Source organism: Alligator mississippiensis, chromosome 12 (assembly GCF_030867095.1).
Source record: "Alligator mississippiensis isolate rAllMis1 chromosome 12, rAllMis1, whole genome shotgun sequence".
Lineage (NCBI taxonomy): Eukaryota > Metazoa > Chordata > Crocodylia > Alligatoridae > Alligator > Alligator mississippiensis.
In genome coordinates this window covers 423,135-448,381 of record NC_081835.1, presented here as the reverse complement: position 1 = coordinate 448,381, position 25,247 = coordinate 423,135, and the positions used below count along the sequence as shown (strand labels likewise).

At 64.3% G+C, this 25,247-nt stretch overlaps 2 protein-coding genes across 7 annotated transcripts in view; both read right to left on the bottom strand.

Moving 5' to 3' along the window:
* Positions 1–79: 79 nt before the first annotated feature.
* CPNE9 (copine family member 9) lies at positions 80–7,086 on the bottom strand. Of its 3 annotated transcripts, XM_059715976.1 has the most exons (20): positions 6,674–7,086; positions 5,761–5,801; positions 5,439–5,485; positions 4,866–4,969; positions 4,428–4,467; positions 3,767–3,843; positions 3,553–3,616; positions 3,275–3,378; positions 3,090–3,194; positions 2,844–2,885; positions 2,431–2,506; positions 2,264–2,317; positions 2,022–2,083; positions 1,748–1,794; positions 1,304–1,485; positions 873–1,000; positions 688–790; positions 526–583; positions 368–441; positions 80–301 (listed from the first exon to the last, which is right to left on the bottom strand). In XM_059715976.1, the coding sequence occupies exons 1-20, from the start codon at positions 6,739–6,741 to the stop codon at positions 143–145; spliced, it is 1,635 nt and encodes a 544-aa protein (XP_059571959.1). In that variant the 5' UTR covers positions 6,742–7,086; the 3' UTR covers positions 80–142. The 3 variants fall into 3 exon arrangements, with proteins under 3 accessions (XP_059571959.1, XP_059571961.1, XP_059571960.1); XM_059715978.1 differs by lacking the exons at positions 4,866–4,969; positions 5,439–5,485; positions 5,761–5,801; positions 6,674–7,086 and adding an exon at positions 4,073–4,173 and having other exon boundaries at positions 4,428–4,460; XM_059715977.1 differs by lacking the exons at positions 4,428–4,467; positions 4,866–4,969; positions 5,439–5,485; positions 5,761–5,801; positions 6,674–7,086 and adding an exon at positions 4,073–4,363.
* Positions 7,087–7,167: 81 nt separating this feature from the next.
* The window catches only part of MTMR14 (myotubularin related protein 14), a 32,983-nt gene continuing 14,903 nt past the window's right edge, over positions 7,168–25,247 (bottom strand). For 2 of the 4 annotated variants that reach the window (XM_059715972.1, XM_059715975.1), the window contains 11 exons: positions 24,647–24,721; positions 21,529–21,595; positions 20,547–20,632; positions 20,186–20,262; positions 19,900–19,936; positions 19,023–19,093; positions 18,303–18,352; positions 17,108–17,246; positions 15,199–15,375; positions 9,979–10,134; positions 7,168–7,578 (listed from right to left, as the gene is read on the bottom strand). In XM_059715972.1, coding sequence (XP_059571955.1) covers positions 7,386–7,578; positions 9,979–10,134; positions 15,199–15,375; positions 17,108–17,246; positions 18,303–18,352; positions 19,023–19,093; positions 19,900–19,936; positions 20,186–20,262; positions 20,547–20,632; positions 21,529–21,595; positions 24,647–24,721 — 1,128 coding nt within the window. In that variant the 3' untranslated portion in view covers positions 7,168–7,385. Of the gene's footprint in view, positions 7,579–8,778; positions 9,382–9,978; positions 10,135–15,198; positions 15,376–17,107; positions 17,247–18,302; positions 18,353–19,022; positions 19,094–19,899; positions 19,937–20,185; positions 20,263–20,546; positions 20,633–21,528; positions 21,596–24,646; positions 24,722–25,247 lie in introns of those variants that run through there. The other 2 variants (XM_059715973.1, XM_059715974.1) reach the window with 2 other exon arrangements.

Genomic DNA, 25,247 nt, shown 5'->3' with positions numbered 1-25,247 from the left:
CGCGCGGGCCCATGTGTGTGGGGGGGGGTGTCCCGCGGCGCGGTGCCCCGCCCCCCAAGCAGGCGGCGGTGGCGGCGGCGGCAGTGGAGCGGTTTATTGCGCGGTACAGCGGTGCATCGGGGGCGGTACAGCGGGGGCGGGGCTAGCGCGCGGCGGGGCCCGCGGGCCGCGGCTCCAGGTCGTGCGCACGCATGTAGCTGAGCAGCTGCTCGGGCACCTCGGCCAGCACGTCCCGGGCCAGGCGCGCCATGCTCAGCACCTGGCTCCCGGCGCGGTCCACGTAGTCCCGGAACGGCACGAACTGCAAGAGAGGCGGTCAGCGCGCCCCCGCCCGCCCGCCCGGCCCGCCCGCCCGCCCGCCCGGTACCTGCACGATGTCCCGCTCCGCCGAGCGGCCCCGCGACGACACGCGCACGTCGTCCCCGTCCAGCTCCTCCATGGCTGCGGGGACAGCGGGTCAGCGCGCCCGGGCGCCCCCGGCCCGCCCGCCCGCCCGGCCCCGGCCCCGGCCCCGGCCCGACTCACCCTCGAACTCGGCCGGGCCCACTCCCACGATGATGATGGACATGGGCAGGGCGGACGCCTGCGGGCAGAGGCGGCGTCACGGGGCGCCCAGAGAGGCGCCCCCGGCCGGGCAGCGTGCCCCAGCCCCGGCCCCCGCCCCGGCCCGGCCCCGGGCAGACTCACGCTGACGATGGCCTCCTTGGTCTGCAGCATGTCGGAGATGACGCCGTCCGTGATGATGAGCAGCACGTGGTACTGCGACCCGTCCGTCACCTGCGCCGCCGACCTGCGCGGGCAGAGAGAGCGCAGTGCCGGGCAGCCCTGCCCCGCGCCCCGTGCCCCCGCCCCACAACCCCCGCCGCGCTCACCGTGCCACCTGGTTGATGACGGGGGCGAAGTTGGTGGGCCCGTAGAGCTGCACGGTGCGCAGGCTCTGGAAGTACGCCTCCAGCACGCCCTCGATGCCTGTGCAGTTCGGGTCCTCGAGGTTGTTGTTCTGCCAGGGCAGAGGGCAGGGAGCTGCGTGTGCGTGTGCACGTGCACACCTCGCAGGTGCGTGCAGGGGGCTCCGTGCACGTGGGCGCACGGGTGCAGTGGCAGCCCCCAGGGACGGGCCGCAGGTGGGCGTCTGGACCGGCGCCAGGCGCAGGCTGTCCCCAGTGCCCGTGTCCAGAAGCGCCTCCTCCCCCTGGGATTCGCCGCGGAGCCGGAGGCAGGACGCAGGTGACGGGCCCGGCCCCTCCCTGCCCAGCAGGGCCCCCGGCTCCCGCCGCAAGCCCCCCACCATCACACCTCCTACCAGGGGGAACTGGTGGGAGATCCTGCCATCCGGAGGGACCTTGGCACCAAAGCCGTAAGCAGGGAAGAGCTTGTCGCTGTCGTAGTCCTGGATGATCTCCCCGACGGCCTTCAGCGCCATGGCGTAGGCGCTCAGCTGGTACGGGCTCATGTAGTGCAGGGACGTGGGTTGCGACGGGATCCCTGCCAGCACCGCGTGGCCCCTCAGCCCGGGCAGTCTGCCCCCACCCCACCCCACCCACGGCCCCCAAGCCCGGGCTCCCCACCCCGGTTAGGGGCAGCCCCAGGGCCCGTGTCGGGGCTGCGCCCTGCCCTGCACCAGGGCATCCCCGGCCAGGTGTGCGGGGGCCACGTCCCGGCTGCCTGGGAACCCACGGACGGACGAGGACAGACGTGGAGAGCCCGTCCCCACAGCAGCCAGGCTGCCACGCCGCACTGCACTCACCGTTGGAGGCCGTGAAATCGATGGCAACTGTGAAATTCAGCTGTGTCCTGTGGGGGGGGAGAGTCTAGCCCCGGCCCCCCACAGGCATCTGGACCACCAGCCCCCTCCTTCCCCTACATCTCCTGCCGCTCTCGGCCGGGCCCCATCCAGCCCTGCGGCCCCTGGCTGTGGGGAGTCGTGCTCGGCCCCCGGGCCTGCGGGCGCTCGACCAAGAGCTCGCTCGGAGCACGGGGGCAGCAGGAAGCCGGGCTGCCTCGGAGCCACAGCCACTCACCCGCCACGGATGTAATCCACAAAGGTGAACTCGGACTCCACGGAGAAGGAGAGCAGGGTCACCTGCGGGGGAAGGGGTCAGGACTGCAAACACCCGGCGGCCCCCGCCCAGGTGACCTACAGGCTCCCCAGAGAGCCCTGTCCTCCCTGGAGCACCAGGCACGCGGGCAGGCCCCGGACCCGAGGCGGGGAGCTGGATTTGGGGGGGGCACAGCCTGGCTAAGCAGAGCGGGGGGCACTCACAGTTCCCGAGTTGACGTATTTCTTCTTCTTGCATTTCTTCCTGGGGTTCAGCACCTGGTTTAGAGGGGTGGTCAGGCACCAGCCCCCCCAGCTCCATGCACCCCCAGGCCTGCCCCAAAGCCACCCCCAGCCCTTCCTGCCTCCCTGCCCCATGCCCACGGCCTCACCTCATAGACCGTGAACTGGCTCTGGGCGCGGGAGAGCTCCCGGTAGCTGGTGGCAAACTCCCCAATGAAGTCGTGGCTGGGGGCAAAGCGGTTGTGCAAGGGGAGTGACCCACAGCCCCTGGGCCAGGCCAGACCCAGCCCTGCACGCAGCTCCTCTCCACCCCCACGTGAGATGAGCCCGGGTGTCTCGGCTCGACGCCCAGCCCCATGCTCCCCGGGAGATGGAAGCGGAGGCTGCCCTGCCCAGGCTCAGCGGGCAGGGCTGTGGTGCTGGAGCCGGGACATGCTGCCAAGGGCAGCTCCCAACAGGAGGCCCAAGGGCCACGGGTGGGCAAGAGCAGGCCTGTGGGCACAGCAGGGCTCGTGCAGCTGCTTGCAGCCTGCCAGACAGCAGGGCCCTGGGGACGCCTCACCTGCCATCTCGGTCCCAGTCGTACACGTCGATCTTCACTGTCCTGGAACAGAGGAGCCAGCCACGGTGAGCGGGCATCGGCCCCCAGCACAATGCTGTCCATCCTCTCAGCCCCGGGCACCACGCACCCATCCCGCCTGGGCAGGGCTGCGTCTGCACAACTGCGGGTGCTCGCTGGGCCTGGCGCGAGCCGCAGGGAGCACGTGCTGCTGGGGCGCGGGGGTGGGAGGTGCAGGCCCTGACCAACCTGTCGTAGTCCCCGTTGCACAGGGCTCGCACAGGGATGGTGAACGGCTGCCACACAGGATTGAGCGTGTTCTTCACCACCTCCGTCTTGTGGCAGATGGTGAACCTGTAGGAGCAGCAGAGGGGTGGGCTGAGAGCGGCTGCGCGGGGAGCCCCCTGGTCCAGCCCGGCTTGGTCCCCACGTACGTGCCATCCTCGTTGCTGCGGTAGAAGACAAGGAAGGGGTCCGACTTCCCGAAGAAATCCTTCTTGTCCAGCTTGTTGGCGCACAGCTGCATGGTGACCACGTCCTGTGGGCAGAGGCCAGTCAGTGCCAGGGCAGTCCGTGCTCACGCCCCCCCCGCCCACCTTGGCCCTGTCACACCTGGGCTTCCCCAGGCCCTGCCCTCTAGGCCTGGCCCCTCCAGCTGGGCCAAGGTGGGGGCTGTGCAGGGCAGCATGGGGCTGGGGGCATTCACGCTTACCCGGCAATTACTCAGCTCCTCTGCCAGCACCATGATGGTCCCGCACTTCTTGCCCGGCACCCCACTGGGCAGGGAGAGGAAGGTCTTGAACGGGCCAAGAACAGGGCAAGGCGCAGCTGCCGTCTGCTCACATCCACCAAGCCCACGGCAGGCCCGACCGCCTGGGGGCCTCCCACTGCCACCACCCGCCAGGCTCCTGGGCTCCGTGACTCACGTCAGGGCTTTCTCCAGGCGGCCTCTGCGGGACCCGATGACTTCGCCCAGCGCCACAAAGGCCTGTCCCAGGAAGTCCTGTGCCAGACACGGCTCAGGGCTCAGCCCTACGTGCAGCCGCCCCAGGGCCCTGCCACGAACTGCTCCTGCCCCGGGACCTTGTCCTGTCCCCGTGGGACCCCACTCCCACCCCCTCCCTCCCTGGCAGAGACGGGGGGGGCCCGATCTGAGCCTGGGCCTGGCTGTTTCCCCCAGGGCCACCCCGGCCATCGCAGTCTGTCCCCACCTGCCAGCTGCAGGCACGTACCTTCTGTGGGTCCCGGCGCCAGGCAGCAGAGAGAGACAGAGCAGGTTTGAGCTGTACCATGGGGAGGTCAGGCTCCCCCCACAGCAGCCCACAGGACAGACCTGTCAGTGATGGGCAGGACCCCGCATGGGCTCTGGCAGAGCCAAGGGAGCAGCCGTGGCCCCAGCCTGGGGCAGCTGTGTCTATCCGGACCGTGCAGCAACCAGCGCTCATCCCAGCCCAGGCCCATGACCCTCCAATGCCAGGCTTGCCCTGGCAGGCAGCCCCTGGGCCTGGGGCAGCAAGGTCAGGGCTCCCCCTCCCCTGCAAGGTGAGCTGGGACATGCCGCAGGGCTGGAGACAGGGCTGCACTCACGTGTTTATAGATGTTGCAGCTCCTGGAGTCCACGTTGTAGCTTGGGAGTGGGAGAGGAAAGCCGTGAATGCCGCAGTGGGAATAGGTAGGCACAGGCTGCGCCCCCCTTGCTTTTGCACCCCAGAGCCATGGGCTTGCAGCACCCAACCCCCAGGGCCAGAGGATGAGGGCTACGTTGCCCTGCCCACCCCTCTGAGCACCTGGCCCCCCTGACGGCCCCAGGACATCACCTCTCTGTGGCCTGGACCCCGCTCCAGAGCCCGTCAGCAGTGGGGGCTGTGAGGTGCCCAGGGCCCAGCCCTGAGCTGGGGCTGCACGAGCAGGTTGGGAGGAGAGTGGCTAGGGCAGGGCAGCGGCTGGGGCTGGCAGGAGCAAAGGAGCGGGGCTGGGCCCCCGGAGCAGGGCCCAGGGGTGGGGCGCGGGGCTGGCTGTGCTCACACGTCGAAGCGCAGGTTCTGCTTCTCCTCGAAGTAGTAGTCCAGGACGAACTTGCGGACGAAGTCGGGGTTCAGGGTGTTGTCAATGACTTCAGTGCGACCGAACTGCAGGTGAGGGGGTGTGGGCAGTGCAGCCTGGCCCGCCTCAGCATGGCCTAGCAGGGCCCCCGCCGCAGCCCGTGTGCCCGAGGATGGCTGGGCCGCAGCACTAATTGCCGCGGCTACCGGGCTGTAATCCGGATCCCCTGGGATTAGTGCCCGCAGCAGTGGGGTCATTAGCGCAGCGGAGCATATGGGCTTGTTCGACGAGGCGATTAGCTGTGCTGTGCTGTGCTGTGCTGTGGAGGGGGCAGCCCAGCCTCTGGTGGCCCCCCCGGCCTAGCCCTCGGCGACACCTCCCGGCCCAGTCCTGGGAGAGGCACAGGGGCTGCGGGGGCCTGGCTGGGCTGTGCCGGAGCACAGGGGCAGAGCAGAGCCGTGGGGAGGGAGCAGGGGGTCCCCAAGCAAAGCAGTCCCAGGGCTGGGCCAGGCCCGGCCAGGGGGGCCTGAGCCGCCAGCCTTGGGGGTCACTCACCTCCCTCCAATCCTTGTCCCCAGTGCCCTGCACGTACAGCACCACCACTGCCAGGAGGAGAGTGCGGCTGAGCTAGGCGCCCCCCAGGCTCCCGCGACACAGCGCAGTTGCCCCTCGCCCTCCCGCCAGCTGCCCCTGGCTGGGGCTGGGCCCACAGGGCACCAGGGAGACCAGCCCAGAGGCCGCGGCAGCTGGGGTCAGTGCTGGCGCCAGGGACTCGCAGGCCGCAGCCTCCCGCCTACCACGCAGGGGCCTGGAGGACGTCACCCCCGTGCCTGGGCCCCAGCACCCCTGGCCACGGCCTGTGGCTGCGGACACATACCAGGGTCGGACTTGGAGAAGGTGTCCATGTCCAGCAGGTTCCTGGGGAGATGGAGGCATGCCTCAGCCAGGCTGGAGGCTCCTCTGGAAGGACGGCTTGGCCTCTGACCCGGCTCTCGGGGGCCCTGCCCAGCCCCCCACCCCTGCAGCTAGCCCCGGCCCGGCTGACCAGCCCAGCCCAGCGCAGCCCAGCCCAGCCATAGGCAGCCTGCAGAGACCCGGCTGGCTGTCCCTGGGGAAGGTTGGGGGCAGCTGGCAGGAGCCGGGTGCTTCTCTGTCACCCTCCCTGCCTGCCTTGCAGCCTCGTGGCCCCCGGACAGAGCAGGGGAGCTGCCCCGGCCCCAGAGGTGGCCACCGCCGCCAGGCTGGAGGGGCCCGAGCGCTCGTGGGGGCCGGCGCTGAGCGGGGCAGGCGGGACCCCCGGGACCGCGGCGCGCGGGAGAGCGCCCGGGGCTGCTCGCGGGGCGGGGCGGGGCCGGGGGCTCCGTCCTGCGGGGCGGCTTCCCCAAGCCCCTGCCCCAGGCGCGAGCTCTGGAGGACCCCGTCTAGCCACGGGGCCACCGGCTGGGGGCGGGCGGGCGCACGGGGCTCCGGCCGCGTCGGGGGCCCCCGCGGGAGCGTGTTCACGGCTGCTCCCGGGCAGAGGCCGGCGGCCCCGGGGTCCCGGAGCCCGCCCCCAGCAGCGCGGACAGGGCTATTTTTAGCCGCGGCCGCCGGGTCCCTGCGCTGCCCCCGCCCCGACCCCGAGCGGACTCCGCGCCTCCTGCCGCCCCAGCGCGTGGGGAGCCGGAGCCCCCGGCCCGGGCCGCCCCCGCCACGCAGCCCGGGACCGCTGACGAGTTCAGGCGCTGCCCGGCCCGCACCTCGCCCCCGCACCCCCGGGGCTCGCCCCGCGCGGGGCCGGGCGCCCTCACCTGCAGCAGACGCTGAGCTCCACCTTGGTGGCCGGCACCGCGCCGCCGCGCCCCCCCGGCGCCGCCATCCCGCCCGCTCCGCTCCGCTCCGCCGGTGCCGCTGCTGCGGGGCTGCTCCGGGCGGGCGGCGCTAGGGCGGGTGCGGGGCGCGCTCCGCGGGCGGGGACCCAGCGGCCCCCCCCGGGCAGCTCCGTGCGCCGCCGCCCGCTCCCGTTCCCGCTCGCACCGTCTAGCGGCCGGGCCGGGCTCCGCGGGGCACGTGCGGGGCACCCGGGGCACGGGCTATCCCGCCCCAAAGCGCCAGAGGCATGGGCTGCCCTCCCTGCCCGGCCCCGCACGGGAGCGTGAGCCCCGGTCCTCTGCACCCAGCCCGCAGCGCCGGGGCACAGCCCTGCCCCGCAACCCCCCGGGCCGCGCCCTGCAGCCCCCACCCCCGTGCACGGGCTGTGCCCCCCAGCAAGGCTAGCCCCCCCGAACCAGAGGCAGAAGCCAAGGCCAGGGCGCACACTTTACTCAAAGCTGTGCCAGCACCTGCAGCTGGGCCCGGAGCCTCGACTGCCCCGCACGGCCCAGCCCGCACATCGGGGGGCCTAGGAGGGCCCCGCACCCCTGGCCCTGGAGCCGCAGCCTGGTGCGGGCCTGGCCCAGAGGCTGGCAGGGCGCCTCAGCTGCACGGGGCCACAGGAGCTAGTCCAAGGGGGCCCAGGCCCTCTCACAACGTGCTGCTGCTGCCGCTCCCACGCAGGCCGACCCCGCGGGCGAGCTGCTCCAGGAGGCTGCCGATGCCACCGGTGCCCACGGGGCTGGGTGCGGCCGAGCGCAGGCCCAGCGTGTGGCTGTAGGTGGCCAGGAAGGCGGCGCGCACCTCCTCCAGCCGTGCTGCACGGTCGTTGCTGGACCCCAGCCTGCAAGACAGATGGATAGAGGGATGGTCAGCAGCTCCCAACCGGGGGGCGGTGGACCCTGACCCGCCCCCCCTGCAGCAAGCTCAGCTGCCCGGCTCGAGGGAAGCACCAGGCACGGCTGCTCCTGCCGCCTCCTGCTTGTGCGGACACGGCCCAGCCCCTCCCTGGCCAGAACCCCAGGTGTGTTCATCCCCAGTCAGGGCCGAGTCCAGCTCTGAGCTCCCACGGGGAGGGCTGCCTGTGCAGCCAGACCTGCCTGCTGGGGAGAAGTCTCCTGGCCTTGGTGGCTCCAGCTCCCACAGGCCCCCCTGCAGCAGGAGGGGACTGTCTGCCTCTGGGGGCAGGGCTGGACCTCTGCAAGCACGGGGGTCCCCCCTGGCCCCAGCCACGGGGAGCAGGGAAGGAATGACCCCCCCCGCACACCCATCCCAGCCTAGGGCTGCAGGGCCATGAGGCCACTCCCTGGGGGCCGAGGGGGAAGGCCACATGAGGACAGCATGGCTCCAAGGTGCTGTTCGGCGCTGACCCCACCCTGCCACACATCCCCAGAGATGTTTGGCAGAAGTTGCCCCAAGGGCGCACACAACCCTTCCCGGGCTGCAACCTGGCACAGCGCGTCTGAAGGGAAGTGTCAGCCACCCACTGCCAGCAGCTCCATCCGGAAGTGGCAGCGAGGAGATGGTGGGAGGCTTGAGAAGCAATGCCCAGGCAGCCCCGGGGACTCTGTTTACCCAGCCCTGGATCCTGGGCTGCTTCCCCATGAGGCTGCCCGGTCGGCTGGTCTTTGAGGGGTGGCTGCCCTCCATGGCCAGCAGCCTGAGTGCCTGACCTTGCGCTGGCACCACTCACAAGCTGCTCCAGGCTCTCGGCTGCCTGCTGCTCCGGGCCCTGCTGGGCTTGGGCACCATGCAGGCACTAAGGGCACCCAGCAGCCCCGGGACAGCGACAGGTGCAGAGCAGCGGAAGCTGCGAGCCCAGACTAGAGCCTGGCTTCCTAGGAACCAGCATGGGACATGGAGACCAAAAAGATGCACCTTCAGCACGACAGCAGCTAGGAAACCTCCGCCCCAGGTGAAAGTGGCATAGGGTGGGGCTTGGCCGGAGACAGGCGGCACCGCACCACAGGCGAGCACTGCTCAGAGCTGGCCACAGCCCGCAGCAGCAGAGGGGCCGCAGCGTGGACCCAGTTGGGAGATGTCACCTGCAGGACTCCTCTCTGACAGGCTGGCAGTCTGCCGTCAGCGGCTGGGGTGGCCCAGCACGTGGACTGCAAGCAGCAGCCGCCTGCAGCAGGGGCCGATCAGGCCAGTCTCGGTCAAGATTTCCTAGGAGCAGGGTGGCTAATAAGGTCAAGAGCAGGGCAGGGAGGAGACGTCTTCCTCTTCCTGGCAGCAAGTGTGGCCGGATGCTTCCTGGTCTCCGTACTCCAGCAGTGACCAGCCCCTGCAGCTGCAGCATGGCCCCGACCCTTGCAGCTGTTCTCACTTGTGCCCTAAGCCCAGGCAGCGCGTGCAGACAGCTCCAGCCTACCGGGCTGCACACCTGGCATGCTCCATCCTCGTTCCCACGCCGGGGCAGCAGTGACTCATTAGGCTTCTGGCCCATGTCCAAAGCCACTCCTGGTGGGCCTGGGTGCTGGTGCTCAACAAGGTGCAGGAGCTGACACTGGCCCAGGGAGCAGAGGGTCACTCTTGCCGAGCAGCTTGGCTGTGCTGACAGGACTCCCGGGAGACCATTGCTGTCTACGTCTCCTGTTCTCATCTGCACACCCTTGCTGGAGGCTCCCTGAGGCCTGGGCTCAACCTGTGCGAAAGGAGGGGCAGTGCTGCTGTCAGGGACAGGACAAGCTGACAGGGCAGCAGCAGACTGCAGCAGCCGGCCAGGCACCACTGTGGGCAGCGTGCCCGCGATGAGGAAGAACATCCCTGGAAGTCCCACGCAGGATCTCACCCTTGAAGGACCACTTGCTTCCTAGCACTTCCAGGCCACAAATGCCGGGCACTCAGCACTGCACCCTGGCCTAGCCCCTGCAAGGGCACAGCCATTGCTCTGGTCAGACAAGTCCAGGCAGAGCCGGAGCAGGGAACCCCCAGTCCTCCAAGGTCTGGGCCGCAGCTAGGAGATGGAGGCGAGGGGCTGGGGAAAGGCCAACCGGCCCAGCTCGCTTGCCAGACAAGGTTCCAACCAGACGGCAGCCACAGGAGAGGCCACAGTAGCTCTCAGCGTTCGGGTGCGCACCTTCCTTAGCGCTGTGGGCCACTCCCTGGAAGAAGCCTCTTCCTGTGTGCGCTAGGGCAGGGAGGGACCTGGGGGTAGGGCGGTAACACAGCTCTTTCCTGCCCTGCGGGCCACTCACAGACCCAGCTGCACAAGGGCCTTGGGTGTTGTTGGTGCACTTACAGGCAGCTGCTAGGGAGCTCGTCCAGGAGGCTGCGAGGGAGGGAGGCGTCTGCGCTCAGGACCGCCTGCTCCTGAATGCTGCCACACCCCGACACCAGCTGCCAGCTGCCAAAGTCTGTAGAAACGGAGGAGCCGGGCAGGGAACAGTCCACTGATCTGGGGCAGAGAGAGGGGAGATGGGGCAGTCAGTCAAGCCAGTAACCACAAGCCTCTAGCTCCACAGCTGGCCAGCGAGGCGTGCCCACAAGCACGGACAATGGCATCCAGCCTGCAGTGATGAGCCGTGCCAGCACGGAGCACAAGTCAGACCCTTCCTCCAACAGCAAGAGGAGAAGCCAAGCTGGCTGTGGCCTGTAAAGAAGCAAGTCCTTCTGTGAGCCACGTGGGCAAAGCTAGCAAGAAGCAGAGGCCATGCAGGACTCTGTGAAGCCACAAGCAAGATCCTGCCTGAATACCAGGCACAGGTTGGCCCTGCAAAGGGCATGCTCCCACTGCTCTCACATCCTCCTGTGGTTGCACGGCCCCAAGGAGAGGCACCAGCGTGGCGGCTCTGGTGCCTCAGAGCACAGGTGGTGGCTTGGGAGACATCTCAACATCCCCGTGTTGGCCGCCACTGGGAAGCAAGTTAGCCTTGAGGCACCACAGCTGGACGGGTTGGAGCAGCTACACCCATGCCCTGTCCGGCGATGCTGTGCATCCATGCATTGGCAGATGGGTGGTGTGGCAGAAGCCAGCTGGAAGATGGCCATCAGGACAGGAACAGCAGCTGAGGGAAGGGACGTAGCTTCGTGCATGCAGCCTCCCACCAGGAAAGGCAGACGCAAGTGAAAGCCTTGAAGAGCCAAGGAAGTGCTGACCGAGAGTCCTCATATCCCTGGCCTCTGGGGAGCGAACGAAACCTTCAGGGCCTGCAGAGCAGTGCGCATCTGGTGGTACCACCCACACCTGGGCAGCGCAGAGGCAAAGCAAACCTACGGCAGCAGGTCCCTGGGCCTTTCCCTTTCCATTGTGCCCACGACTGCTGGCATCTCCAGGGCTGCAGCCAACAGCTGCCCATGCTGGGCTCCGAAGGGTCACGTGGTGGGGATGCTCCATCTGTCTGCAGGAGGCCAGAGACTGACACCTCCAGTTCCCCTAAGCGTTAGCAGCACGAGCCAAGGTCCCTTCCATGCCAAGTTTGAGGCAGCTACAGCTGGGGACCACGGACCCCTTCAGCCATGGGAGGACCCCTGACGTCCAAATGGTGTGAGGGAAGAGGCAGGAGACGCAAGCCAAGGAGGCGAGACCGACTGCACTTGAACAGCCCCCAGGCAGCCACAACCCAGCTCCCACCCAGCCTACCTGGCTCCTAGCTCTCCTCCTCCTCCCTGCCAGGTTCAGGGGCCTCCACAGGCTTGGCTGAAGGCTTGTTGGCTGCTGCTAAATCACAGCAGCAGAGCTCAGAGAAGACAGGAAAGCTCTGGGCAGTACACGCCCTGCAACAGCCATGTCTCCAGAGGACTGAGACACAAAGAGCCTCTGCCCCCGAGGACTTACAGTTCAGGGGACCAGCGGCAGTGGCTCAGAGCTCCCAAGGCCCTGGGAAGTGCCTTCACTTGCAGGTGCCAGGTTTGAGGCATCAAGCGCTGCTGATTTTGCTGCGAGTCACCTAGAGCAGCCCCTCCCCAAAGAGCTGCCTTTCCCTGAGTTGCAGCCCCCCCCCAATTCTGCAGCAAGAGTGTCAGCTTCCTGGACCTCCAGTGGGGCCAATATTTTTCATGTAAACACGTCACCATTTGCAAGCTGTGAGCCCAAGGGGTGTCCAGCAGCCTGGGCCTGCTGTTCCCCTCGTCTCCCCAAGGACCCAGGTGCCCATAACCACATCAGAACTGCAGTCGCCCCTGGGACACGAATACCACAGATCTAGGACAGCAGGCGCCCGGGCACGATGGGGAGGGCCATGCAGATCCGCTCTCAGTTGTGGGCAGAGGAGACCAAGGTCTATGGCAGGGATAGGGACAGGAGGGGGGCTGTTGCCGGGCCACGAGCAGGAAGCAGGGCAGAGGTAAGAGGCTAGTGTAAGACTGGCGAGCAAAGAGCAGCCCGGCACCAAGCCTGCACGCAGGCATGGGCCACAGCACCTGTGGGCTCCCCAGGCAGGCTGGGGCCTGGCAGCTGCTGCCCAACACGGCTCCTGCCTGTTAAGTAGGTTGCTCCTGCCCAGGCACTGCCTCCCCCGCAGGATGCCCCGCAGCGTGCTGAATGCATGGACACATGCCCACAAGCAGGGATCCAAGGCAGCAGGTGTCAGCACAGCCACAGATCCTTTCCCACCTTCCCACGGCAGCTGGACACCTGCCAGCCATGCCTTGCTGCCCTGCCTGCTGCCCGCCCTCCACCAACGCTCATGCACGGAGCCCCCCTGCCTGGTTAACAGGAGCTGGAATGGAGCTTGGACACCCATGTCCCCGTCATCGGAGCAGGCAGACACTGGACACCTGGTGCACCGGGGGGGGGGGGGGGGGGGGTGCTCCCAGCACCCACCTGGGAACAGCTGGGAATCAGCACTTGGCTCTGGCTACCCTCAGCCATGCCAGGCTCTGTGGGCACCGGCTAGCCCACGGTGCAGCACTAGCACTGGCCCAGGTGCCAGAGGGAGGCTTGGCAGAGCTGCAGCCCCAACCCTAAGCCCACAGAATATTCCTAGCCTCAAGTAATCCATCCCCAGCTGCGGTCAGGTGTTCCAGCCCCGTTGCTGCCCAGCCTGGGGCCCAGCTGCTGACACTGCTTTTTCCACCCCCCCTCCCCGTGTTCCAAGCCAAATCAAGTCCAAATCCATGAGTCAGTCCAGAACCATAAGTGACCCTACAACCGGCAAACATGCTCCACCCCCACCAGGGGCTTCAGATATTTCCAAAGTCTTTTGGCAGGCATCCTACGTGTAGGCCCAAGGCCGGAGGCTTGGGGTTCAGATGCCCCAAAGTTTCGCCTGCCCTCAGACATACGGCCACAGGAGCAAGCTAGCTGACACTGCTTGAGCAGGAGTCCAAAAGCCTGGAGCTACCAGGCCCCAGAGCAGCAGCAAGAGAAGGCTCAGACACTAGCTGGACTGGGCCTGGCTCTGTATTCGCAGCGACGTTGCAGAACAGGCAACCAGTACAATAGTCCCTTGTAATTCCCGCCACCGCCGTCAACAGATCTCTGGCAGTCCTGCCGCACTGGGGTCTGTTTAACAAGACTTAGCAAAGCCCATTCAGGCGTGGCTGATCCCGTTTGCTAATCCACATTAGTGTCAGCAGCGTGCACTAATGCCTTGATGCAGGCACGGATCTCATTAGCACACACCGCAGACTGGGGCTCCGTCTTGTCCATCAGCCCTGGCCCCAGAGCAAGGAGTCGGGGCCAGCACCACTGCTGCCCACACATGGGTGTCCACGTGCACGGACTGCCCTGCTCAGCTGCCACCACTACTCTGCAGAGGTGTGCCCAGCAGTCTGGCAAAGCGGCATGTGGTGGAGGTGGGACAGAGGGGGAGCAGCTCAGAGGCCCAGCACACTGGCCTGCTTTCAAGCTGCCTTGCCCAGGGGCCCAGCTGGCTCACTGAAGACAGCAACCGCAAAGCTTCTTGTGTCCGGCTGGGCGCGGGAACGTGCTGACCAGGTGATGCCGGTGGTTCTCTCCCACGGACATCCCGATGAAACACCAGCAGGAGCTTCTCCTGGGGCTGTGTAGCCAGCTTCCCCCTGCCCAGCACCCTCCCCCCGTGGGCTCTCCATGCTGCCTGGCTATATTTAGCTGCCTCGAGTGGCTGCTGGCCTGGCAGGAAGGACCATCCTCCCTGCTCTGCGGCAGTGGCTAAGTGCTCTGTTGCCATGGCCACACAACCAGGATCAGAAGTCAAGTGCAGTCATTTTCTCAGCTTAAAACCTCCCCAGATGCTGCCCTGAAGCTACCACCATGGAGACGCGCGTGTTCCGGCAGCAGCACCCGCCACGTGCTCTGCTCCTCCACGTGGCTGCTTGGCGGGTCCCAGTGACAGCTCCACCCACATGCCAGCATCCTCCCGTCCTCTCTGGTCTGCCCCATGTCCCTCCAGCTCAGTGCTGAAGTCCAACGTGTCCCCTCCTCTTCCCTCCAGAATGGAGCGCTCCAGCTGGAGACACTTGCTGCCAGTTCACATGTGGGTCCCATGAGATGCTGACCGGCACGGCCGCCGCCAGAGGCGCAGTGCTCCCAAGCCACGTGGGGCACTTTGTGGCTTCCAGATGGGGAGGAACAAGAGTCACCATTGCAGCTGCTGACACCTCCTGGGAGCCCCTATTCAGGGTGGCACTGCTGGGCCATCCTCCTCCAGGCCAGCTGCAGGCAGGCAGGCAGGCAGGGAGGGGGGCAGAGACCAACTGCAGTGGCTTCAGCCAAGTCCTGGCCGCTGGGACACAAGTTCCAGGCTCCTGCTGTCACCCTCGGACCCCCCCCCCCGGCAGCCATTTCAACCTCCCCACCTTGCCTCCTCCCTGCATTCCCCATGCCAGGTCCCCCCTATTCTCCCTCCTATGCTGTGTGCCCATGACCAGGGACCAGCTCTCGCTCACCAGCCTAGAAATAGCTTCCCCAGGTCTTCAAAGGGCGAAGACAAGACTACAGAAGCTGGGCCTGTTTCTCCAGCCACGAGGTGCCAGCAACAGCAGCTTCCATCTCCATGACAGCACTTCCTCTCTACTTCCCACCCCTCCAAGTTCATCTTGGAGAGAACAGGATCACACTCCAGCAGCAAGGGCTGAACACCATGCCAAGGGCTCCCTCACCCAGTGGCCTGCCCCACTGTAAACACCCCACAGAGGATAGAGAACAAGGACAACCAGGAAGGAAACCTTTTCCCTTTCTCCCCTTTATGGCATGTCTGCCCAAGCTCAGCAGTGTTTGTGGGGTGTGTTTGGATGGCAGTCACCAGCAACGAGCTGACGGGAACCTGGAGACCCTGCCTCAGTGGCTTACAGCAAGCCATCTACTGTCCCCCGCCGGGCTGGAGGCATGCGAGAAAGCCCAGCCTCCTCTGCAGGCTCAGCACTCAGGCTCCCCACAGCTCCTCTCCCCAGGCCCTGGCCTGCTGCCCTGTTTTGCCCTGCCCAAAGACAAGACCTGAGTCCCCATTGGACTGTCCAAACACAGCAGCTCCAAGCTGCACAGATGCAACTGGCTCCCTTTTGCCCAAGACAAGCTTTGCTCTTTTGTGCAGCTCACCTGGGCCTGGGCACTTCCAGTGGGCTGCTCCCGATGCGCAGGAAGTGGTCAGAGTGGTTGGATGAGGATGAGCTGGAGGACTTGGCTTCGAGCGACCCCATGGCAGCTGGCCCGTCTTCAGACAGCTGCGCCCGGCTCCAGAGAGCAGCATGTGGTGACGAGGAGCGGTTCTTTTTCCTGCCCAGAAGATACAAGCCTGTGGTGAGACAGCCGCCTCACCTGCGTGCTTCGAGCACAGCTAATCAGATCACAACCTCCAACCCTGCCAGGCCCATCAACGCCCACCAAGATCTGCCCAGCCAGCCTGTTGCTCCGCTGGAGCTCCCAGTCCACACCCACATGAGCAAGAAGCAAGATGCCCACTGGCTCCATCCACCCACATGCACGCTCTGACACGCTGGTCCATCCAGCATCAGTCTGGCCCAAGCAAGAAGCTCCCTGCTGGGAAGGGCCACGCTGGTCCATGGCCTGCTTCGAAGAACACCAAAGCAGATGTGCAGCCACTGAGAGCATCACCCTGGGCAAGTGGTTTGGGGGGGGATATGTCCCAAAGCACAAGCCCAGATGCCTCCTGGTGCCCTGTGCAGTCCCCCACACCAAGATCCTGACTGCTCTGTTACTGCCTCCATGCCCCTGGTGACGGGCAGAGCTACAGATCATGGCAGGAGCAGCAGTGTGGCTGTGGCTGCGAACTGGCCACCACACCTGTGTCAGCCCAGGCACTACGTGGTCCCCTCCCCCCCAACCCGACAAGGCCAGCTCCCTTCCCCTCCCCTTGTTGCACTGCAATGGGCTTTCAGAAGGCCACACTGCCAGCAGCTGCAACTTCCTCTTGCCCAGAGGAGCTCGGGTGCCTCCCAGCACGGCCCAGATTTAATTGAAACTAACTGCAGTGTAAAACGGCCTCAGCGCTTGTGTTCAGGGAGAGGAGAGGCAAAATTAAACTGAGCGGGGCAAGCCCAGAGAAAGGCTCTGAAATCCCCAGCCCAGCTCAGCATCAGGCTCTCCAGGCAGGCTGCCAGAGACACCACCTGACGGGGGCTCAGGCCAGCACGGCCAGGACTACTCCATGCTGTCTTAGCAATGCCACACAGGGGCCCTTTGCTCAGACCCTCCTCTAGAAAGCTCCAAGGAGTGGCCAGCTGATTGCTGCCCCAGCAGGGAGCTCTGGACCTCGAGTTCAGACCTGGCCTTCCAGGTCACCCGTCCCGTGAGTGGGTCCAGCCACACGGCAAAGGCTGGCAGGGCCAGGTGGAGAGGATGGCCCAGGGGCAGGAAGCTTCTAGCTCCCAGGCTGCATTGATTCCCAGCTGCTTTATCCTCGTTCTTGTTGACAGCAGAGTGCGGCTTGCTTGGGTAACCTACATTCCTGATTAATCCCCCTGCACCCAGCTGGCATCTCCAGCACCTCAGAGGAGTGGGGGAAGGGAGTCAACTGCTGCTCGTCTTCCTTCCACCACGCACGTTCTTCTCAAGTCACTGGGAGCGGTGGGCCTGATGGGCAGGGAAGGGTGCGTAGCATGGGCTGCCAATGGGGCACCAGTATGCAGCTCTGCTCCAGGGAGTGTCCCCAATCCTAGTGCATCTAGGAACCAGGCCAGCAAACAGTGTGAACAGCTGCTCTGCCCTGACCATGGACTCGGGGCTACCCCAGAAGCAGGAGCCAGCCCCCAGGTAGGGATCTCCTGCCTTTTCTGTCAGGCCCCACTGTTCTGTAATGCTGATAGTATTCATACTGCTTGCAGCTGGTCTCCCCCTGACTCCTGCCCAGAGCTGAAAGCTGCAGCAACCAGCCATCAGCTGCACTGCACAAGCAGGGCACAGTAGGGGCAAGTGGCATGCAACACCTGCCTCCCTCGGTGCTCAGCCTGGCCACGCGTGTGGCCTATGCGCAAGGCCAGCTTCTTACCAGGCTGCCTGGGCCTGGGCTCCTGCTGGCATCAGCTCCACGGCCTCGTAGGTGAAGCTCCCAACCACTCCAGGAGAGCTCTCCACACCCAGGGAGAAGTCACTGCTCAGGCTCGTCGTGCTGCCCCGGTCCCTCTGCTCTGAGAAAGGGAGACATGAACAACTGAGTCCCAATGAGGAGCAGAGGAACACATGCCTCTCACCCCACTTTGCCACCACTTCTGCTGGCCAGGGCCAGACCCGGGGCGAGTAAAGAGCAGAAGGGAATGCCACCTGAAGGGCAGCCATACCAAAGAGGGATAGCACCATTTCTCTCTTGCTGCAGAGCAAGACGTGGACCAATGGCTGGCAGTTGCAGCAAAGCAGGTTTAGACTGGATATCTGGAAACACTTCTTCACTGTCAGAGCAGTGAGGCAGCAGAATAGAGGCCCAGGGAAGCTGTGGATTCTCCGTCACTGGAGGTGTCCAAGAGGAGGCTGGACAGCCACTGGGCAGGGTGATCTAGGTTTGGCAATGCTTGTGCTCTACTATGGGTATTTCCCAGGCTTCTGGGCTCTGCTGGTTGTAGCATGGGATGGAGGGAATTGCTCTCCCTGCCCCCCCACCACCTTTGCTGCTACATGTCAGGGTTTTTGAGTCTCCCCATGACACAGTGGGTATTGGCTGCTGCCCAGGCTGGGGATGGGAACTGGGCTACACCAATGCTCCTTTTGGGAGAAAGCTGGAGGGCCTTGCCCCTCTGCTCAGGTTCAGGCCAAATGCCATATTTGGGGTCAGGAAGGAATTTCACCCAGTGACTGGACTGGTACAGACCATGGGGCTTTTGCCTTCATCTGTAGTGGGGGCCATGGCCTCTTCCTTGGATCTCCTGAACATAAATTAGCCACCTCTGTAGCAGCAGCAGGACAGTGGCCACTATGGTCCCCATGCTCTACCTGCAGCAGGTTTGGATGTGATGCCTGGTGCTGTCAGGGTGACCGTCTTGTTTTGCTCAGCTGCTGGACAACAGATTTGTCCAAGCTGGTTTGGAAAGGGCTGATCCTGCCTCAGGCTGGGGGTTGGACTAGCTGTGACCTCTGCAGGTCCCTGCCAGACCCAATGCTCTAAAACTATGAATGCCATGGATGCAACCCAACATGCTGGGCACCAAGGGGCCTGCCCTGAGGGACCCAGCCAGCACTGTGGTAGTACTCACGGAGCATGCAGATCTCCTCCAGAGTGAAGCCAGGGGGCAAGCTTTTCCGCCTGGGGACATAAGGACAGTCAGCAACACAGTGTAGACCCAGAGAGGGACTAGCCTAAGCTGGATCCTCATGCCTCTGCCAGGCTTGGAATGATGGAGACCTCTGCTGCCACCCACCAGGCCAGGGAGGGCAGCCCAACATGTTCTGGCTCTCCTCAGAGCTGCTGTGAGACCCACTGTCCCTTCGAGGGGCAGGGACACCAGGCTCCCTGGTTCACCCCCAGCCCAAGATGGGGCTTGAATTGGCAGGGACCCAGCCGCAGCCCCAGCATGCTGGAGGGCTGGAGCAGGGGCAGCAGAACACCAGACAGTGGCTGCCCCAGAGCAGACAGAAGCCTTAGGGAGGGCTGGCAGAGCTGCAGGGAACACTGCTCAACCCACGCTCAGCGGTACAATAGCCCCCAACCTCCTGGCTCACACAGCACCTGTGGCCCAAGCACCCAGAGCCCTCGTGCTCCAAGGCCCGTCTATGCTCAGGGAGCCTCTGGATGCGGCATGAAGCAGAGAGCTCCTCCCAGCCCGGGCAGCCTCAGCACCTCCCAGGCCTCGGCCCCATTTTGCAGCCTTCTGAGCACAGAATACATTAAGGGAAAGTGGGCCAGGACACCAGGGCTTGCATCTCCCTGCAGCAGCAGCACTAACGAGCTCTTCCGGCAGGCGCGCGTTCCTCACCTGGGCGGCGGTGCAGCTGAGAACTCCTGTGAGGTGATGTGCTTCAGAAAATTGAAGCAGAAGAAGAAAATCTGGAGGAGGGGGAAGAGCAGGTGAGGGGGACCTATGGCTTGGGGCCACCCGCACCCCCACCCTGCTCCTGGGGTGGGCGACTGCAAGACACCGGCAGTAACCAGACCCTCCCAACCTCAACATCAGCCATGGCCTCTTCTGGGGCCTCCTGTCTGCTGCCCCTGGGTCACTGCTGCAGAAGACGTCCCAGCACATTCCTGCCACACTTCACCCAGCCAGGGGATGTGCCTGTTCTCAGGACATCCAGCTGCACAAGCCTCATGGACCAGGGGCTATGTCACACCCAGCAGCAGCTTGCTAAGATTTAGAGGTTCTGAGAAAGCAGGAGCCCACCCCTGCATGCCAGCTGGGCTGGTTCAGACTCCCTGACTTCCCCGCCTGGCAGGGGGAGGGAGGAAGTTCCCACACGCGCTAGAGTGACCCAAGGGTCCCCTACTCTCTGGCTGAGCACCATGTCCCTGAAGCTGCTGCCCTGTGTGACCACAGCTCTGAAGCACCGCCGCCTTGGCTAACCCGGGCAGTGCTCGACCAATCCGCTCCGGGGCTCGGAGGATGCCAGAACCCGAAATGTCCCTAAGTCAAGTTGAACAGCATCTCAGAGCATCTGTGCCAGGGCACAAAGAGAACATGAGCACCAACTCCCTGAGATGCAGTCCCTGTGCTGAGGCAGCCCCCTGCCTTGTGGGCACAACCCTGTAGTGCCAGCCAGCCCAAGGGGCAGTGGGGGCTGTTGCACAGAGGGATGCTGTGTGGGCAGAGCAAGCAGTGCTTGGCAGCTGCCCCCCAGCCTGAAGTATAAGCTCACCTCCTCTCCTTTGCTGAGCCGATCTGCCAGCATGTGCCTAGAAAGAGCAAGGGAAGGCTGCGATGTGCCAGGGACCCAGGCAAGAGCAGGACAGGGTCATTGGCAGTGTTGAGCGGGACATAAGCAAGCCCCTCCCGCTACAGAGGCGGCACCTCCAGGCCAACAGACTACCCTGCCTCCCCCATCATCTTCCTATAATCCTCTGGCCTCAGGCAGCTGGCCTGGTCACAGGCTAGAGCTGGCCCTGGAGGTGCCAGCCACTGCTCAGCAGACCTCCAGCTCCTACCCGAAGAGGAACCAGTCGTAGGCCACAGTCAGGTAGAGGATCTCGGCAGGCTCCAGGGATGCATGAATCAGCCCATCCTGCAAAGAGACAGGCAAGGCTCAGTGCCACAGGCTGGGCCAGCCAGGTGTCCACCCTTTGACCCTGCGTTTCATGCACGTGCAGCCAGAGCATGTGCCAGGCCACCATGTCAATACCCAGCTGGTGCAGGCACAGGTGCCCAGCTCAGCACCCCGAAGACAGCACACCTTGCCTACTCCACCCACCAAGCCAGCAGGGCAGTACACCCAGCTGTCCTTTGACCCATGCCCCCAGCCACCCCAGCTGTCACCCCTAAGCCAGAGTGCACGGACTGGGTACTCACAGCCCACAGCGAGAGGCGCAGGAGAGAAATGAAGAGGGGGGTCCGATCCCAGCCAGAGATGCAGTGCACCAGAAGCCCACTGTCATCTGCTCGAGGGGGAGGACAAGAGAGTGCTTTGTAGTAGGAACAGAGCCCCTTACTAGGGACAGAGCTGCAGTGAAAGCTCCCCCAACTCTGCATGCAGGTGGGAGGGAACACAGCCCAGGCAGCCAAGTGCTGGGGATGTGGCAGCCCAAGTCTCCCACACCTGCAGCCATCCTGGAGCAGGAACCTCAGCTCACGAAGGTGAGTGGCATGGCAGGAGTACTGCCCATCCCAGCCCGCCCCATCAGAGCTCCATCCTCGCTGGAGGCCGAGACTCAGCTGTCACCCCTGGAGCAGCGGGTCCCCTCCCTCCTCCTGCTGACAGGGCCACTGAGCCCCCCACCGCCTTGTTAGACAGGCCAGCAGCAGCAACACGGCCTGCTGTTGGGGCAGTGAGCTCTGAGGCCCTCATGCCCATGAGAAGCTGCACGGAGGGCAGTACAATGCTGCCTGTCTCCAGAGGCAGCGTGACAGTGGCTGGCCCAGGCCTAGACACACTGCCCCCTCCTGCAGGACACACAAACATTTCTGGGACACCAGTGGCAGGTCACAGGAAGGGGAGCAGCAGGGTCCTGCCCTCTACTTGCCCACTTGGCACTGAGCCAGGCATTTAGAGGTTCTGGGCCCAGCGCCTGCCTGGGGCCTCCCGGTCTCTCCTACTTTTGGGATACTAACCCTCACAGGGGGAAGAGGGGCTGGTGAGTGTGCTCCTTGCAACAGCCCCCTGCCATGGGGAAATAGAGGCCCCACGAGTGGCCGCAGGGGGCAGAGCCCCAGAGGAGCGATGCTTCAGACAGGGCTGCAGACTGTGCCCGGACTGGGTGCTGCATGATCATCCTGCCCGGCTTAGGGGGAGGGAAATGTGCCCTAAGTCGCACCCGCTGGGGCGCAGCCTCACCATCACTGTTGATGAGCGAGATCAGCAGCCTCAGGTAGTTCTGCGTCTGCTGCACCAGGTCCCAGCTCTGCAGAGAACAGGAGAGGTGAGAAACTGTCCTGGGGCCAGAGGCCACAGCGGATGCATGACCCTCAGCAAACAACCCCCAGAGCACTGCCAAGGCCACAGCCCTGCTTTGCCTCCCACCCATGTTGGCCCAACAGCTTCACCCGCAGAAACTGCCCAGTGAGGAGGGGACTGGGCAGGAGGGGCCCAGCCCCTGGACTGTGGGGGCCCAATGTGGGGCAAGGGAAGGTGTAAGTTGGCTCCCTGGCCCTAGCAGAGCTGGGGGCTGCAGGCATGGCAGCCTGCCCATGCACCAAAAGCTGAGCAGCGCCTCCACACACCCTGCTGAGCCCCGACCCAGTTCTGTGGCCCCAGGTGTTGGTGCTGGGAAGCGCTTTGCAGCAGCACTGCAGCTGTGCAGTTGGTCCAGATTGGGGGGCGGGCACTGGCCCTGCAATTGTAGGTGAGCTCCCTCATCTTGGACTGGACTGCTGGAGACCTGGGGGCTCCTGCTGAGCGCTGACCCACTTTCTGCAGACAGCAGCAGATTCCTGTTCACCCACACAGAAGGCCTCCAGGTCTCAAGCTCACAGGCGGCAGGGGCTGGGGAAGCAGGTATTTTTCCTCCTGTGCCCCATTTGCATGAACACAGCACATCAGTGCCAGGCCTCCACATGGTGATGAACAGCAGGCCAGGGCTCTGCAACCACCTGCAGCACAACCCGTGCTGGGAGCAGGGAGAGGACAGGCGACCAAGTCCCTGAACTTCCATGCAGTGACCTGAAGCAGAGAACAGGTGCTCTCATGCTCCAGAGACAGCAGGACAGACCACTGCCAGCTTGTCCTGTTGCACCACACCTGCAGGGGCAAGGTAGGGATAAGACACACCCTGCCAGACAGCTGCCACAGGTTGAGAAGTGGGGAACAGTGATGCACATGAGCCTGGGACCTCCTCCTACTCCCCAGCCTTTGCCAGAGTCCATGAGCCAAGAGATTCCCAGGCAGGTCCACGGAGAAGCCAGAAGGGACAGCGCATCCTATCCCACCAGCCAGAGGCCCTGCCAGGACCCTGGCACCCGGCATTCACCTAGAGCTTCCCCATCTCTGGCTGCCGTTCTGGAGCTCTCTCCTTCTCAGTATTTGATCTGCATGGTCAGTCCCTCTCAGTGCTCATTAGGATTTATGTGGCTCCGGCCTCCATCTCTGCCCTTATTGAGCACATGGTCCCAGCTGCACTGCTGGCCCCCTAACTCAGTCCCTGCTTGCTTGCCCTGCCCAGGCCAACAAACCAAGCTCTGCTGCTTCTTTTGGTTGTTTCTGTGGCTCCTTCCTGCCCCCAATCTGCTCTTCCAACATCCTTTCCCAGGCAGCTGCAGGAGCTCTGGCTGCTCAAGATACTTAATGAACAAGGTGCTTGCTGCAGGCTGGCTGGTCCTGGGCCCAGTGCCTCACAGGTGCTGCCCTCTCCTGGGTGGCTGCGCTTGGCTTGGCTCATGCTGGTGCTTTAGATTAATTTTTGTGGACTCTTCCTTGCTGCGTGCTACAGAGGTGGGTGTACTGCTCCATGCCCAGCACTGCAGCCTGTCCAGGGAAATCCCAGGGACTGATGGCTCCGGCAGCATCAGGCAGGCAGGCAGGACAGAACAGCTTGCTCCTGCCAGGGAGCACCCCTTGCCGTGCCAGCAGGACACCTGCAGCCTGCAGGAGCAGCAGGGCACCGGAGGCACCACATCAGCACGGGGCTGTGGAAGGGAAGGACGTGGGGGCACAGCAGAGCTGCCGTTTCCTGCCTTCTCCTACAGGTCTGAGAGCACCTGCCAACCCCCAGCAGCATGTGACAATAAAGCCTGGCCCCATCTCGGCCTTCCAGCTGTGGGGAACTTTGTCCAAAACCCCAGCAGTGGCAATGGCAGCAGCATGCTCCTTCTGCACCTGCCAGCTTGAGCTGCAGGGAGCAGGCAGGCGCCGGGGGAGGGAACGTCACCTAGCGCTACTGCCATTCACTGAGCTTCAGTGCTCCCTGCTCTTCCCCCGTGATGCACTGCCACCATGGGAAGCCAGCTACACCCCACAGCCGCCTGCAGCTTGCATCCTACGTTAAGAAAAGCCCTTGAGGGTCAAAGGTCCACACTAAACTACTGCTGCTCTGGACAGTCAAGCCCCCAAGCCCCTGCCTGTCCCTGGAGCCTGCGTGGAGCCCAAGAAATCATCACTGCACCCACCTAAATGTAGAAAGCTCCATGGGGGCCATGTATGCACATGCACCTGGCACACGTGTCCATGCACCCTCCTGAGCTGGCCTGCACCTTACTGCAGCTACTTGGCAAGCGTGGAACAGATGTGCCAATTTCAAACCCAAAGCACAGCCCGTTTTCTTTCACAGGTCACGCAGGTAATGGGGCTATTCTTGGAACAGGGAGCCGTTTACCTCACCCCAGGGGTGCTGCACCCCAAGTTTTGTGACAGCAGCATTCATGCCAGCCGCACAACCAAGGAAGCCAGCGTTCTGGCTCAGGAGCTCAAAACAGTCATTCTTCCAGGAAAACAATGCAAAAATATGGTATTTGGGACAAGGGTAGAGAGGCAATTCCACCACCAACAATAACAGACACCTGGGGCAGGGAGACAGCCAGAAGCTGGAAGAGAAAGGACCTTAGGGGTAGAGGCTGACATCATAGGCAGAGCAGAGGGGATCCAAAAGGACACACACTCTAATGCAGGGACCACACGAGACTCAACATGCCACTCAGGAGAACCCAGCGAAGCAATCGTGGTAGGCAGAGAGGGCAAGAGGCTGCAGCCGCAGACACTGAAGGGAACAGGGCTGGCTTTGCATGTGCAGCTGCCTGCTGGCAGAGGGAGGTGCAGCCTCAGGAGACAGGCTGCAGGGCAACAGCCACGAGCTACGAGCACAAGTCTGTTGGAGCGCGGAGCCCAGGAAAGCCAGTGACCCAGCACAGCAGCTCCTGCTGCCGGGAGTGTGGGATATCATACGTGTGGTCAGTCCAGGTGACCTGACTGCTCCCGTCTGCCTGTGGCCTGCCAATTCCCCAGGAGCCCCAGCACTGCTCACCTGGTATTCGCTCCAGTCAATATTCAGAGCCTGAGTCAGGGAGACTGGGATACTTAATGGAGCATCTACATAATCCTGCAAACAGACACACAGGTCAGCCATGGATCATTTGGGGGGAGGGGGAGCAGCTCCAATGGAACCGGGCACAGAAAGCAGAGCAGTGGCAGTGAGTGCTGCCTCTAGCCTGGCTTTGGGGTACTTCTGGACACAGTGGGTTGCTGGAGGGAAGAGGCTGGTGCACCACGAGAGGCCCTTCCTCCTGAGGGGAAGAGTAAGCAGCTGGGGACAAGGCACTTCAGTGTGAGGGTCTCTGCAGGACCCTGGGCCTCCACCTCCCCAGCAGGCAGACCAGATAAATGCAAAGCTGAGACTAGAGGCCACCTGCAAAGTACTAGCTTCAGGTCACAGGTATGTGAAGACCAGGATACCAGGCCAGCCACAGCAAGGTCCACCTCCCCATAGGCAGCCAGAGCATCCCAGAGTGCAGGATGCTGACTCGCTGCAGAGAGCCCCTTCCTGCTGGGTTCCCTCCCTCTGGCAAGGAGGGACATGCACTGTTATGTAACTGTTTGCAAGGTCCTGCGTCAAGGATTAGGCGCAG

Bases quoted from the DNA above. Each gene is read 5' to 3' on its own strand.
- CPNE9 (XM_059715976.1), bottom strand. From the start codon at position 6,741: ATGGCGGCGCCGGGGGGGCGCGGCGGCGCGGTGCCGGCCACCAAGGTG. The intron at 5,802-6,673 runs GTGAGGGCGCCC...CCATCTCCCCAG, and splicing joins GAGCTCAGCGTCTGCTGCAG to GAACCTGCTGGACATGGACA. The intron at 442-525 runs GTGAGTCGGGCC...CTGTCCCCGCAG, and splicing joins GGGCCCGGCCGAGTTCGAGG to CCATGGAGGAGCTGGACGGG.